Raw genomic sequence first — 12,036 nt, forward strand, 5'->3', positions numbered from 1 at the left:
ATTAAAGCTGACATGGAGGTAGTAGGGAGTGGTGGGGAGTGTAGCAAACCAGAGAGGTCACAAATCCTTCTTTTAGAAGGTGGCTGCCACTGATTTCCAGCATACCATTGCCATGTGGGAATATAGGTAGGCCCAAGGTTGCCAGAGCTTCTGATTTTTCTTTTCTTTTCTTTTTTTAAGATTTTATTTATTTGACAGAGAGAGACACAGCAAGAGAGGGAACATAAGCAGGGGGAGTGGGAGAGGGAGAAGCAGGCTCCCCACCGAGCAGGGAGCCTGATGCGGGGCTCGATCCCAGGACCCTGAGATCATGACCTGAGCCGAAGGCAGACGCTTAACAACTGAGCCACCCGGGCACCCCGAGCTTCTGATTTTTCAACAGAGATTATAAATCCAGACTTTATATCAAATAGTCTGATTTTTAAATGTTGGCAAACAATTCAAATTAAAGAAATCTGGATGGGTGTTTTTGTCAGTTGTTGAAAGGGAGTAGAGGACTCCTAGCATAGTAAACATTTGAATACTGTTCTACGCACTGTCCTGAGCACTCTACATGTATTATTAATCGAATGCTTGTCCTAACTCTGTGAGGGAGATACTGTGAAGATCTCCATGTTATAGATAGCTGAAAATATAACTAAGTAGCTTTCTCAGGGCCACACAGTGATAGGTAGCAGAGCCAGGATCTGGCCAGGAAGTGCAAGGGCATCAAAGTAAGCATTATCCAAAGGTGGGCAGTGGGAGTGATCTGCTGTAGTTGCAGGTAGTAAGAGGATGCATCATCTACAGAGAATTTAAAAACAGTAATAAAAATGGACTGAAGGTCATCTGCTTTTTAATATCACCATGCACAGGCACTATTAAACAATGCCAGTGTGTATTTATTATTTATCACACTGATAAAACACACAAATCCCTGAAAAAATTCCAGCAGGTCTGAGTTCTAAGGAATTATTGTGGCTACTGTTGAGGGGTTTAAAAAAATCTCTTCTTTGTGTGTGTGGTAAATACACATAACATAAAATTTGTCATCTTAACCATGGTTAAGTGCACAGTTTAAGCATATTCACATTGTTTTGTAACCAATCTCTAGACTTTTTCTTCTCGTAAAACTGAAACTCTGTCTCCATTAAACAACTCTCCATTCTCCTCCCCCAGCCCCCGGCAGCCACTGTCCTATTTCTGTCTCTATGAACTTGACTAATCTAGGGACCTCATGTAAGGTAGACCACACAGTATTTGTTTTTTTGTGACTGGTTTATGTCCCTTACAGTGTTCATCCATGGTGTAGCATGTGTTAGACTTTCCTTCCTTTTTAAAGCTGAGTAATATTCCACTGTATGCTTCTGCTATATTTTACTTATCTGTTCATCTGTTGATGAACATTTAGGTTGCTTCCACCTTCTGGTTACTGTGAATAGTGCTGCTATGAACGTGAGAGTCCCTGCTTTCTATTTTATTGAGTCCCTGCTTTCAGTTGTTTGGGTAAATACCCAAAAGGGGAATTGCTGGATCATATAGTAGATCTACTTATAACTTTTTGAGGAAACACCAGACTGTTTCCTTATTGGCTGCACCATTTTACATTCCCACCAGCAGTGCACGAGTGTTCCAATTTCCCCACATCTTCATCAACACTTGTTTTGTGTGTGCATGTTATTTTTATAGTAGCTGATGGGTATGAAGTAATATCTCCTTGTAGTTTTTCATTTGCATTTCCCTAATGAATAATGATGTTGAAAATCTTTTCATATGAGTATTGGCCATTTATAAATCTTTGGAGAAGTGTCAACTTAAGTCTTTTGACCCTCTTTTTTTTTTAAGCAGGCTCCATGCCCAGCATGGAGCCCAACATGGGGCTTGAACTCACCACCTTGAGATCAAGACCTGAGCTTAGGTCAAGAGTCAGATGCTTAACTGACTAAACCACCCAGGCTCCCCATTTGCCCATTTTTAAGTTGGGTTATTTGTTTTGTTTTTGTTGTTGAGTTATAGGAAATCTTTATGTATTTTGGATGTTAACCCCTTACCAGTATATGCTTTGTAAATATTTCCTCCCATTCTGTAGGTCACCTTTTCACTCTGTTGATCACATCCTTTGACATGTAGAAGTTCTGAAGTTTGATGTAGTCCAATTTATCTATTTTTACTCTTGGTGCCTGTGCACTGTCAAATTTTAATAATATATAAGCTCTAAAATAATACACTTACAAAACCTATGCTTTAATAAACAATGTATTATACATGGATATTAATTCAGAAAACTCCTAGTTACACAGTTGGCTCCCCAGACACATGGATTTAGCTCATGTGTTTGTTTCCAGAGTAAGTTTGTAATGTTTTTGGCTTCATTTGAATTTGCTTTGGGGATAGTTCTTGTCTCCAGTTCCTAAGGCAATACACATTCCTATGTTTACACAGTAATTTCAAAATAAACAAGGATAGTATAGTGATTGTGAAGACAAAGAAAAAAACCCTTTGTGATTCAGCCATTCTGTGCAACTACTTATAATTCTTATTTGGTTTAAATTTTATTTTAAATTTTTTATCTTTTTAAAGATTTATCCATTTATTTATTTTGGCAAGAGAGAGAGGCAGAGGGATAGCGAGAGAGAGTCTCAAGCAGATTGTGCACTGAGCACAGAGCCCGACTTGGGGCTCGATCCCAGGACCCCAAGATCATGACCTGAGCCAAAACCGAGTCAGACACTCAACCGACTGAGCCACCCAGGCGCCTTATTTGGTTTAAATTTTAAAATGTGAAACAGAGTGCCAACTGCAAGGGATAATATTTTTGATAAGTGCAAGTCTTACCTTATACTTGAACTATTTTACTGAATCTGCATATTAGCCTAAAATGGAAATTTATTTTTTCATTTTTTTTTTATTTAATGGTCAGTACACTCTAATGTTATTCATTATTGCAACAGGCAACTATGTAAATGTAAGTTAAAAAATACATTAATGTAATTATCAATCCACTGTCTTTCCCTTTTTTGAGGGTAATATTTATTTTATTTTTTATTAAAATTTTTTTTGCTGGCTTGCTTAAAGTTCAATAAAACAGCAAAAAATAGTTTTCCCAGCCATTATTATATTGCATTTAATGTTCATTACTGAAAATAAATTTAAAAAATGATCCTTCCTAGAGTGTCAGATACTGGAGATATGAGATATCTAGATGTGTCCAGGCTGGGAGAGCGGTGTGGGAGGTAGAAGTAAGAGGTGACACTCTGTGCTAAGAAGGAACATCTTTTAGGGCCTGAGGACCATGGGAAGGAGTTTGGATTCTCTTCCAAAGGCATCTGGGAGGCTCTGGGGGGCCAGCTGGGTGAGGTGTGCCCTGTGATCTGTGTTGACTGTTCTGGCCTCCGTGTGGAGCTGGGTGGCTGGCTGGGGCAGTTTGGGGAAGCCAGGGGTAGAATCTGCCCTCCTCCAGTTTGGGTGCCCTGGAGATGTCTGAGGACTCCCTTGTGTATCCAGCCAGGGTTGCCAGTGTCAGGCTTCACGGACTGGGAAGACACACATGTGCCTGAGCTTCCGAGGGGGTCTGACAGTGTGGAGCTGCAATCAGCTTACTCAGCGGTCCAGTGCTTGGGGATGAAGGGAACGAGGAGGTTAGGATGAAGGGCTCCAGCAGCCCATGAGAAGCTGAAGTACATGCCCACGGATTCTGACGGAGGATGAATGTGGCAAGTGTGAGAAGACCTTCCCGAGTGAGAGTAAATGCACGAACAGAAATTGGATCCACTAGCAGGCAGCTTGTCTGCACATTGATAAAGAACAGCAATTTCTATAATTAAATAGCGCCATTATCTTACACATGATGATGTTTTGGAAATCATTTTTGCAAAGGCGGGAGCCATTCCAATGCTCCCAGCCTCTTCCTAAGTTTTTTTATTTTTCCGAAATGCTGAGTTGTCCAGCTCAGAGACCCCCGAAGGTTCGTGTTGGGTCCCCCGTTCCTCAATTTCCATGACCAAACCTAGCTGCAGACTCAGCAGGAGGGTGCTCTGAAATACATACCTCTACTCCAATGATAAACGGGAAACACAGAAATCGCCAGGGGAGAAACAGAGATAAAGGGGGAACCTATAGATTAAAGGCTTATTTCAACCTATTGCAATATATGAATCTTACTTAGATCCTGATTCTTAGAACACAAACTATGACAAAAAATATGACATTTATGAGATAGTTAGAAATTTGAACCGACTGGATATAACTGAGGAATTATTAATTTTTTAGATGTGATAATAGTATTGTGGTTATAGTGTATATGTAAAAGACCCCTTATCTTTTAGAGATACACACACTGAGATACAGATGAAATGATAAGATCCCTTGGATTTGTTTCAAAACGACATGGGGCAGAGCTTCGAGTTATCTGCAGAAGGCACAGGATTGGCCATGGATTGTGGTCATGGGACTGAAGGGTCATGGGCTTCATCATACTACCCTATCTACTACTGTAAATGTTTGAGATTCTCCATTGCAAAACTGAAAAAAGATATTTTTGTGAAAAGCTGGTGGATAGGCTCTAATATGACAACATCCCACTAGGAAAAAAGTTACCTGCCTTTTATTTTATTATTTTTATTATTTATTTATTTAGGGATGCCTGGGTGGCTCAGTCGGTAAGCATCTGCCTTCGGCTCAGGTCATGATCCCAGGGTCCTGGGATCGAGCCCAGCATCGGGCTCCCCGCTCCGCGGGAGGTCTGCTTCTCCCTCTCCCACTCCCCCTGCCTGTGTTCCCTCTCTCGCTGTGTCTCTCTCTGTCAAATAAATGAATAAAATCTTTAAAAAAAAGAGAGATTTATTTTAGAGAGAGAGAAGGGGCAGAGGGAGAGAGAGCTTCTCAAGCAGACTCCCTGCTGAGTGTAGAGCCAAAGTGGGGCTGGATCCCACAACCTATGAGATCATGACCTGAGCCGAAATCACAAGTTGGATGCTTAATCGACTGAGCACCCCGGTGCCCCCTTACCTGCCTTTTAAATTATCTCTCCACCCTTCTCCACTCAAGGAGCAAGGCCCTTTGATTGGGCCAGTCTGTCTTCGATATTGTCTAGTGCTTGATCATATTCCGGTTGAACGGGGAGAGCAGGCCTTTGGCAGGACACAGTGTCTATTTGTAACTTGATGGCATCCCTTTGTTTCATTGTATTTATTTTTTGGCTACTTCTATTTTGCAACTGATACTGATTTTCTCTTTACAGAAGTGACAAAGTTTTATTCTTAAATACATGTATGTAAACAATCTGATTTAAAGACAAATAGTACAGGGCTGCCTGGGTGGCTCATTGGGCTGTGTCCAACTCTTGATCCCAGCTCAAGTCTTGATCTCAGGAGCATAAATTCGGGCCCTACATTGGGCTCCGTGCTGGGTGTGGAGCCTACTTAAAAAAAAAAAAAAAAAAAAAAGACAAATAGTACAGGTGGTACTCAGATATCATAGGATTTTTTTCAGGGTGGGGGGAAATGACAGAAGTGTGGGAGGCACTGATACCAGTTACAGGAAACATTTCTTTATTTACCACATCTAATACAAATCTGAGGTCCCTTCCATCCCAGAGAGTCTCTGTGCCTGGAGGAAGATGGTTTGCTCAGGCCCACCGTCTCCTTGAATTTCAGATAAAGCACTTGACACAGAGAAGGGGGCCAATGGCAGGAGTGGAATCAGATCACACAGAGAAGGCTGGCTGCCAGAATGGGCCCAGACACCAACCATCACTAGGTTCAGAATCAACTAAAACAAAGGAGGAGGGACGAAGGGGAAAATGTTTTATCTATCATTTTGTTGTTTCCCATTGGTTGTCTTCTGCTGGGGGAAATTTCCTGACTATCTTGAGTGAAGCATACAAGGGGGTCAGCAAGCTATGTCTACCCAGAGTCTTTTTTTTTTTAAAGATTTTATTTATTTGAAAGAGAGAGAGAGGGCTCACAAGAGGGGGGCAGGGGCAGGGTGAGAGGGAGAAGGAGACGCCCACCAATGGTAATGTGTTGCAAAACCGGAGGATAATACTGCAACCAGAAAACTGACATGGATACAGTCAAGATATAGAACATTTCCATCACCACAAGCGTTCCCCCCGTTGACCATCTATAGTCACATCACACGCAGGCCCACGTGGCCAGACCCTCACCCTTGGCAATCACCCAGCAGCTCTCCATTTCTAGAATTTTGCCACTTCAAGGATGTTGTATGAATGCAATCATACAGTATGTAACCTCTGGGGATTGGCTGTTTTTCCACTTGTAATTCCCCAGAGATTCATCTGAGGTGTCCGTGTATCAATTGCTCATTTCTTTACTGCTGAGTAGGACTGCATGGTATGGGTGGACCACAGTCTGTTTAACCGTCATCCATGGAAGGACCTCTGTGCTGTTTCCACGTTGGGGTTACTCTGAATAAGGCTTCTATGAACATTTTATGTACAGGTTTTTGTGTGAACATAAACTTTCATTTTTCTAGGATAAATGGTCAAGAGTGTGCATGTTTGTTTTTAATGAATTGCCATATTTTATAATCAGGATATTTCACCTGAAAAAAAAAATCCATGTTCCTGATTTCTCTTCAATAATCACAATATCTGGAAAGATGGGGCACAGCAACTCATGATCCTAATGGGCCAGAGCACTCCAGTCCCCTAATGCCCTGCCTAGTCCCTTTTATTTATTTACCTGCCTGGCGAGGCTCCTGGTTTACAAATTTAAGCGGGCAGAATTGGAACACAATGAGTTTTATATATATACATGTCTACAATTTCTCTGCTCAAGCAGAAAACACTGGTTGCCTATGGGGAAGGGTATCCGGTTATGGGACAGTGAGAGCAGTCACTGTTACTATGAGCCCTTTGGGCCTTTTTAGTTTAAACCATCTGACTCTTTTAGTTTGAACCATCTGACTGTATTACCTACTCAAAAATGAATAAAATGTGAAAACAAGAACACTAAAATTTCCTCACGGATACCCCCTCTGGTGCTGCTTTTCCCATACCAACTCTTCTGTTTATTCAGAGAAGAGAACCTATTGGAATTTCCCCTCCCAGAGTACCTGGTTCTACACAAGGAAAACTCTCTAGCTCTGGTATCTAATTTCCCCTAATGCACACATTCCCTGGTCTGGGATCTTAAGGGTTTGACCCCAAAACACACCTCATCACCATCCAAAAGCCGGATGACCCCTGGGGGGCAAACACAGACACATGTGTGCCTCTGAATCCCAGTAAGGTATCTATGCCCAGCCCAGGGGCCACCTCCTCCAAGAAGCCTTCCCAGCCTGACTGAAATTCAGGGTCTCCTTCCTTGTCCTGCAGTGGCATTAATGTGTGCCTTTCTGGTTACAATTCAGTGCACACTTCCGGAACCTTTTACAAGAGCCGAGCTGGTGCACCCTCGCCCCACCCCTTTCCTGACCTCCCACTAGACTGCCCCCCACCCCCCCGCCCCGCAATAGATGAACATTTTAGAGGCACTGGTGCACTTTGTGTCCTCTGAACTCACCGCTCATGTAGCTCGTGCAAGTCGTGACAAAGACATCTACAAACCACAGAGCACAGAATGTAGACTGAGTTTAAGAGCTAAGATTTCTGCAGGCGGACGAATTCAGTGATGCTGAACAGAGGCGAGAGGGGATAGCGTGTGCCCCGGCAGTGTTGGTGCTCTAAATCCACCCCTTGGGTAACCCTCCCTAGGACTTACAGAAGACAGGAGGTGTAGCGCAGAAAATAGGGCTCTAGGATCTGAGAGCCCTAGCGCTGCCCTTCTTGTTGGGTGATCTTTGGGCCACTCTATCTGCTTCCTTCTGGAGAAATGGGGATCATAACTTCTCTCTGGCAAGGCTGTATGGAGGTTAAAGTGGGAGGAAGCACCCAGCCGGCCCTCAGTGCTTCAGCAGGTCGCTGCTGATTACGGAACCCGGGTCCCTCTTCTGGAAAGTACGACCCGGACGAAGTGCACCTCGGCACTCCGCATCCCAGATTTCCGGGGTGCCTGTCCCTTTGCGTGTTGACGGTCAGTCTCTCCGACCGAGCTCACGGTCACGGTCACAGTCGCTCAGCGGCCTCGTTTGCGCGGCGCCCAGGCCCGGCTCAGTCGCCAGAGGCGCTGAACAGAGCCGAATGAATGACTGCACGAATGGCTGGAAGGCTCCGCACTGGCGCCCAGTAACAGCCAGAGTTTGAAACCACTAGGTATGAGCGTGTAGACCAGAAAACTGCGCAGTGATTCCCGCGAGGTCGAGGGGTGGCTGGCAGGCGCGCGAGTTCAGGCTGACCCCACGTGGGCGCGCGCCCTAGCCCTTCATTCCCCGCCTGACTGTGGCTCGGCTCGGGCTCGGGCTCGGGCCCGGGCCCGGGCCCCATCCCCCACGTGGCCCGGGGCCCTTGCCCCACCTCATTACCCACCCCCTCCCCCGCTCGCACTGCGTGGCCGAGGGCGCGCGCGCTCCAGACCCTCCCTCCGCCCGGCGTGGTCGAGGGCGCGCGGGACCGGGCCGGGGGTGGGGTCGCCGCGGGCTCGGCCCCCTCAGTTCCCGCGCTCGGGCCCTGCCGGGGCCCAGGAAGTGGCCCTAGGCCGCGGCCCTCGCTCCGCCTCCTCCCTCCCGCGTTTATCACCTGCTGGCCCGGCGCGCGCGGGCGGGGGAGGAGGGCGCGAGGGGGAGCGCGCGGGCGGCCAGGCGCCGGGTCGCCGGAGGTGAAGCGCGGCGAGGATGGCGGCGCGGGCCCGGGGACTGCCGCTGCTGCTGCACGCGCTCTCGGTGCTGCTGGCGCTGGGCCCCATCGCCGCGGCGGCCAAGCTCAACATCCCCAAAGTGCTGCTGCCCTTCACGCGGGCTACGCGCGTGAACTTCACGCTGGAGGCCTCGGAGGGCTGCTACCGCTGGTGAGGCGCGCGGCCCACGGCCGGGGGAGGGAGGGCCCTGGGGCCCAGGAGGCAGGCCGGCGGGAGCGCGCTGCAGGTGCGCCGGCGCGGGGAGAGCGCGACCGCGGCTCGCGGGGCTGGTGCGGCGGGGCCTGCGGGCACGCGCGGCTTCCGGGCCGGGGCGGGCGCCGGGGAGAGGGGGGTGCCGGCGGGGTGGCCGGGCGCGCCCCCAGCAGGCCCGCGCGCAGCAGGTGCGCCGGCGCGCGCTCTCCGGGCACCCGGGCGGCGGCTAGGCGGTCACGGCCGTCCCGAGCGACTGGCCGCGCCGGACTCGGCGGCGTGCGCGCGGGTTGCCGCCACTGCGCATGGCGCCGCCTGGGCCTCCGCGCCGCTCGGGCTGGAAGGGAGCGGGGCCTGGCCGGCAGCTAACTGTCTGTTCGTGGTTTGTGCGCCAGGAGGGGCCCAAGAGTCGGCCTGACTTGAGGAAGGGCGTCCGAAGCTGTGGAGGGCCCCGGGGAGGCCCTACCAGGGAAGGGGGTCTTCAGGACTTCCCCTGTGGGGAGAGGAATGCACTGGAGCGCCTGGGCCAGGGATGGGGGTCCACGTGGTCTTACTTCCCCTTCTTGTCCAGGACTCCGGGGAGCGGGTCGTCAAGGCCCTGCAAAGCCCTAGTCTGGAGACGCAGGTTTCTTGATTTTGTCTAGTGATTGGAGACTCATCCCCGGCGCCGGACTGGTATGGGAATTGGGTTTGTGGAGAAGCCTGAAAGGCGTGTGTGGGAAGAATCATATCCGTTCAGCCTCTTTGGGAGGAACATAAACCTTTGATGAAAGGTCTTGCGGGGGGAAACCCTAGGGACCCATTTTACAGATGAAAAATGAAACGCAAGGAATGGTTGGTGATTCACCCCAGGTTGTCCAGGGTGGGGTCAGGCTTGTGCTCAAACCTCAGGCTTTTTCCGACAACTCCCCTCCTGGCTTCCTGGGGAACTCCGGAATTCTACATTGTGGGGGGTGGGATCTTGGAAACCCCAGAAACCAATGAAACTAGAGGCCTCTGCTCCCCCTCTTTCCCCCTAGACAGACCTGGCTAGGCCCCTGGCTGGGCAGGGTGATGTGGTCCAGACCTTCTGTCCAGCAGACCGAGAAGGACCGAGAAGAATGAAGCTTCTACTCTTGTCAGGTGGAGACAGCCCCCGGTGTGACTGAGGCCCCACCCACACCTCACAGCCCCACCTTGCTAGAGATGAAAGGAGGCTCTCTGGGCCCTGGGCATCCAGGAGACACTTCTGCCTCTCCCTTTCTTTTTTTTTTTTTTTTAAAGATTTTATTTATTTATTTGACAGAGACACAGCGAGAGAGGGAACACAAGCAGGGGGAGTGGGAGAGGGAGAAGCAGGCTTCCCGCGGAGCAGGGAGCCCGATGCGGGGCTCGATCCCAGGACCCTGGCATCATGACCTGAGCCGAAGGCAGACGCTTAACGACTGAGCCACCCAGGCGCCCCTGCCTCTCCCTTTCTTTACCTGTTTGATGCCTGGGTCAGTGTTGAAGCTTACCAAGGTGTGATCGCTGTTACAGAGAATCAAATGTGTGTGTGTATGTTTTAAGTCTGTTTGCGTATCAGTGTGCGCATATATGCAAGGATGGTCCCCAGAGCTCAGAGGCACATTCTTCCTCAATAGTACTACCTGTAGCTATTTATTTTCGGAAAGTCAGCCTCCTGAAATAAGGCCATGCTATATCAGCCAATTGTATTTTGGGTTTAGTGCATTATGCACCTGGAGGGTCTTGTTCCTGGCTTGGTATCCGAGGCTGAGCTTCGGGCTTAAGGTTTTCTGTATCCTTGACTAGGGCCTTGTCTTGTGTGGGAAGATGAGCTGTTAGTCCCTGCTTTCAGGAGATACTTGCTTGTTCTCTGGTTGAAGTTGTCTGTTCTTCTTGCTATATGGGCAAGAAAGAGGTTATTAAAAACAGCTGGCTGCAAATGGATCCCTTTGGATATATTTGGATGCTACTTCCTTTGAGATTCTGTAGCTGTACTTTTTTTTTTTCCTGAAGTAACCTTTTTTTTTTTTTCCCAAGTACATTTTCTTTTCTGAGAGACTGGTGGTTTTTAATTTACTTGTATAGCTTCTTAGGAGGAAGGGGAAAAAAAAAACATTCCTAATCTCTTATGCATCAGAGAAGTGCTAAGTACCTTATAACTTGTTTTGTATCTGATCCATAATTTTTATTGCAAATGTGTGACTGCTTAGCTTAAGTGTCTCCTCAGAGGTGTTTTGTGGTTGTGATTTTCCCCTTAACTTCACAGGAAAATCTTCCATCAATCAAGCATTGAAAATACTTATTTTTAGTAGAGCTGTTCCTATTTGAGTCCTCTGTTGCTTTAGTTTTTGAAGACTCTCCTCTGGAGATGTTAAGAGTTGGCATGCAGACAAGCTGTATATCCGTAATTACCTAAACCTGGGAGGAAAATATCCTCTTCATCCAAGAAGTTCATTGTTAAGTCTGAGATGAAAAAAAAATAAAAAATTAAAACTCTCCTGGACCTTGGGGGAATTTTTGCTCAATCCTTTGAATTTGGGGCCAGGCTCCAAGTTGACTGAAATCACTGCATGCCTCAGCCAGTGGCTCTGAGTTAACTTTTCCTGTTTCTTGATTTTATGGCATCAAATAATGGGACAGTTTTCGGGCCCTAGGAGCCCTAGAGATCATGTAGTGTAAACTGCCCACATTGTCCTCTGAGTCTCAGAGAAGGAAGGGCTCTGTGTGATGTCGCATAAATACAGGTGGCCCCCGACTAACGATGGCTCCACTTAAATTTTTCAACTTTACAATGGTACGAAAGGGATACTCATTCAGTAGGAACGGAACTTGGAGCTTTGAGTGTGGATCTTTGCCCAGACTGGCGACATGCAGTAGGACACCTTCCCGTGACGCTGGGCGGTGGCAGCCGCCGCAGCTCCAGGCCAGCCGTGTGATCACAGGGTCAGCCGCCGATACCCTTACGACCACCCTGTACTCACTCAGCCTTCTGCTTCTCACTTTCAGCACGGTATCCAGTAAGTTACACGATCCACTCAGCACTTTGTTATCCAACAGATTTGTGTTAGAGGCTTCTGCCCAACTGCACGCTAACGTCACTGTTCCCAGCACGGTTAGTGTAGGCCAG

The 12,036-nt window shown here is 48.0% G+C and overlaps 1 protein-coding gene and 1 long non-coding RNA gene across 4 annotated transcripts in view; one reads left to right on the forward strand and one right to left on the reverse strand.

Moving 5' to 3' along the window:
- The first annotated feature begins 8,502 nt into the window (after nt 1-8,502).
- The window catches only part of NUP210 (nucleoporin 210), a 100,888-nt gene continuing 97,354 nt past the window's right edge, over nt 8,503-12,036 (forward strand). The window contains exon 1 of one of the 2 annotated variants that reach the window (XM_081822784.1): nt 8,503-8,885. In XM_081822784.1, the coding sequence (XP_081678910.1) occupies nt 8,713-8,885 (173 nt within the window). In that variant the 5' untranslated portion in view covers nt 8,503-8,712. The remainder of the gene's footprint in view (nt 8,886-12,036) is intronic. The other variant, XM_081822783.1, reaches the window with a different exon arrangement.
- LOC145721957 (uncharacterized) overlaps nt 10,170-12,036 on the reverse strand; it is a 4,832-nt gene continuing 2,965 nt past the window's right edge. For both annotated transcript variants that reach the window (XR_014145996.1, XR_014145993.1), the window contains one exon: nt 10,170-10,805. This is a non-coding gene — a long non-coding RNA (uncharacterized LOC145721957). The remainder of the gene's footprint in view (nt 10,806-12,036) is intronic.

The sequence above is a fragment of the Leptonychotes weddellii genome, chromosome 1 (genome assembly GCF_054177405.1).
Source record: "Leptonychotes weddellii isolate Sample4059 chromosome 1, ASM5417740v2, whole genome shotgun sequence".
Classification (NCBI taxonomy): Eukaryota; Metazoa; Chordata; class Mammalia; order Carnivora; family Phocidae; genus Leptonychotes; species Leptonychotes weddellii.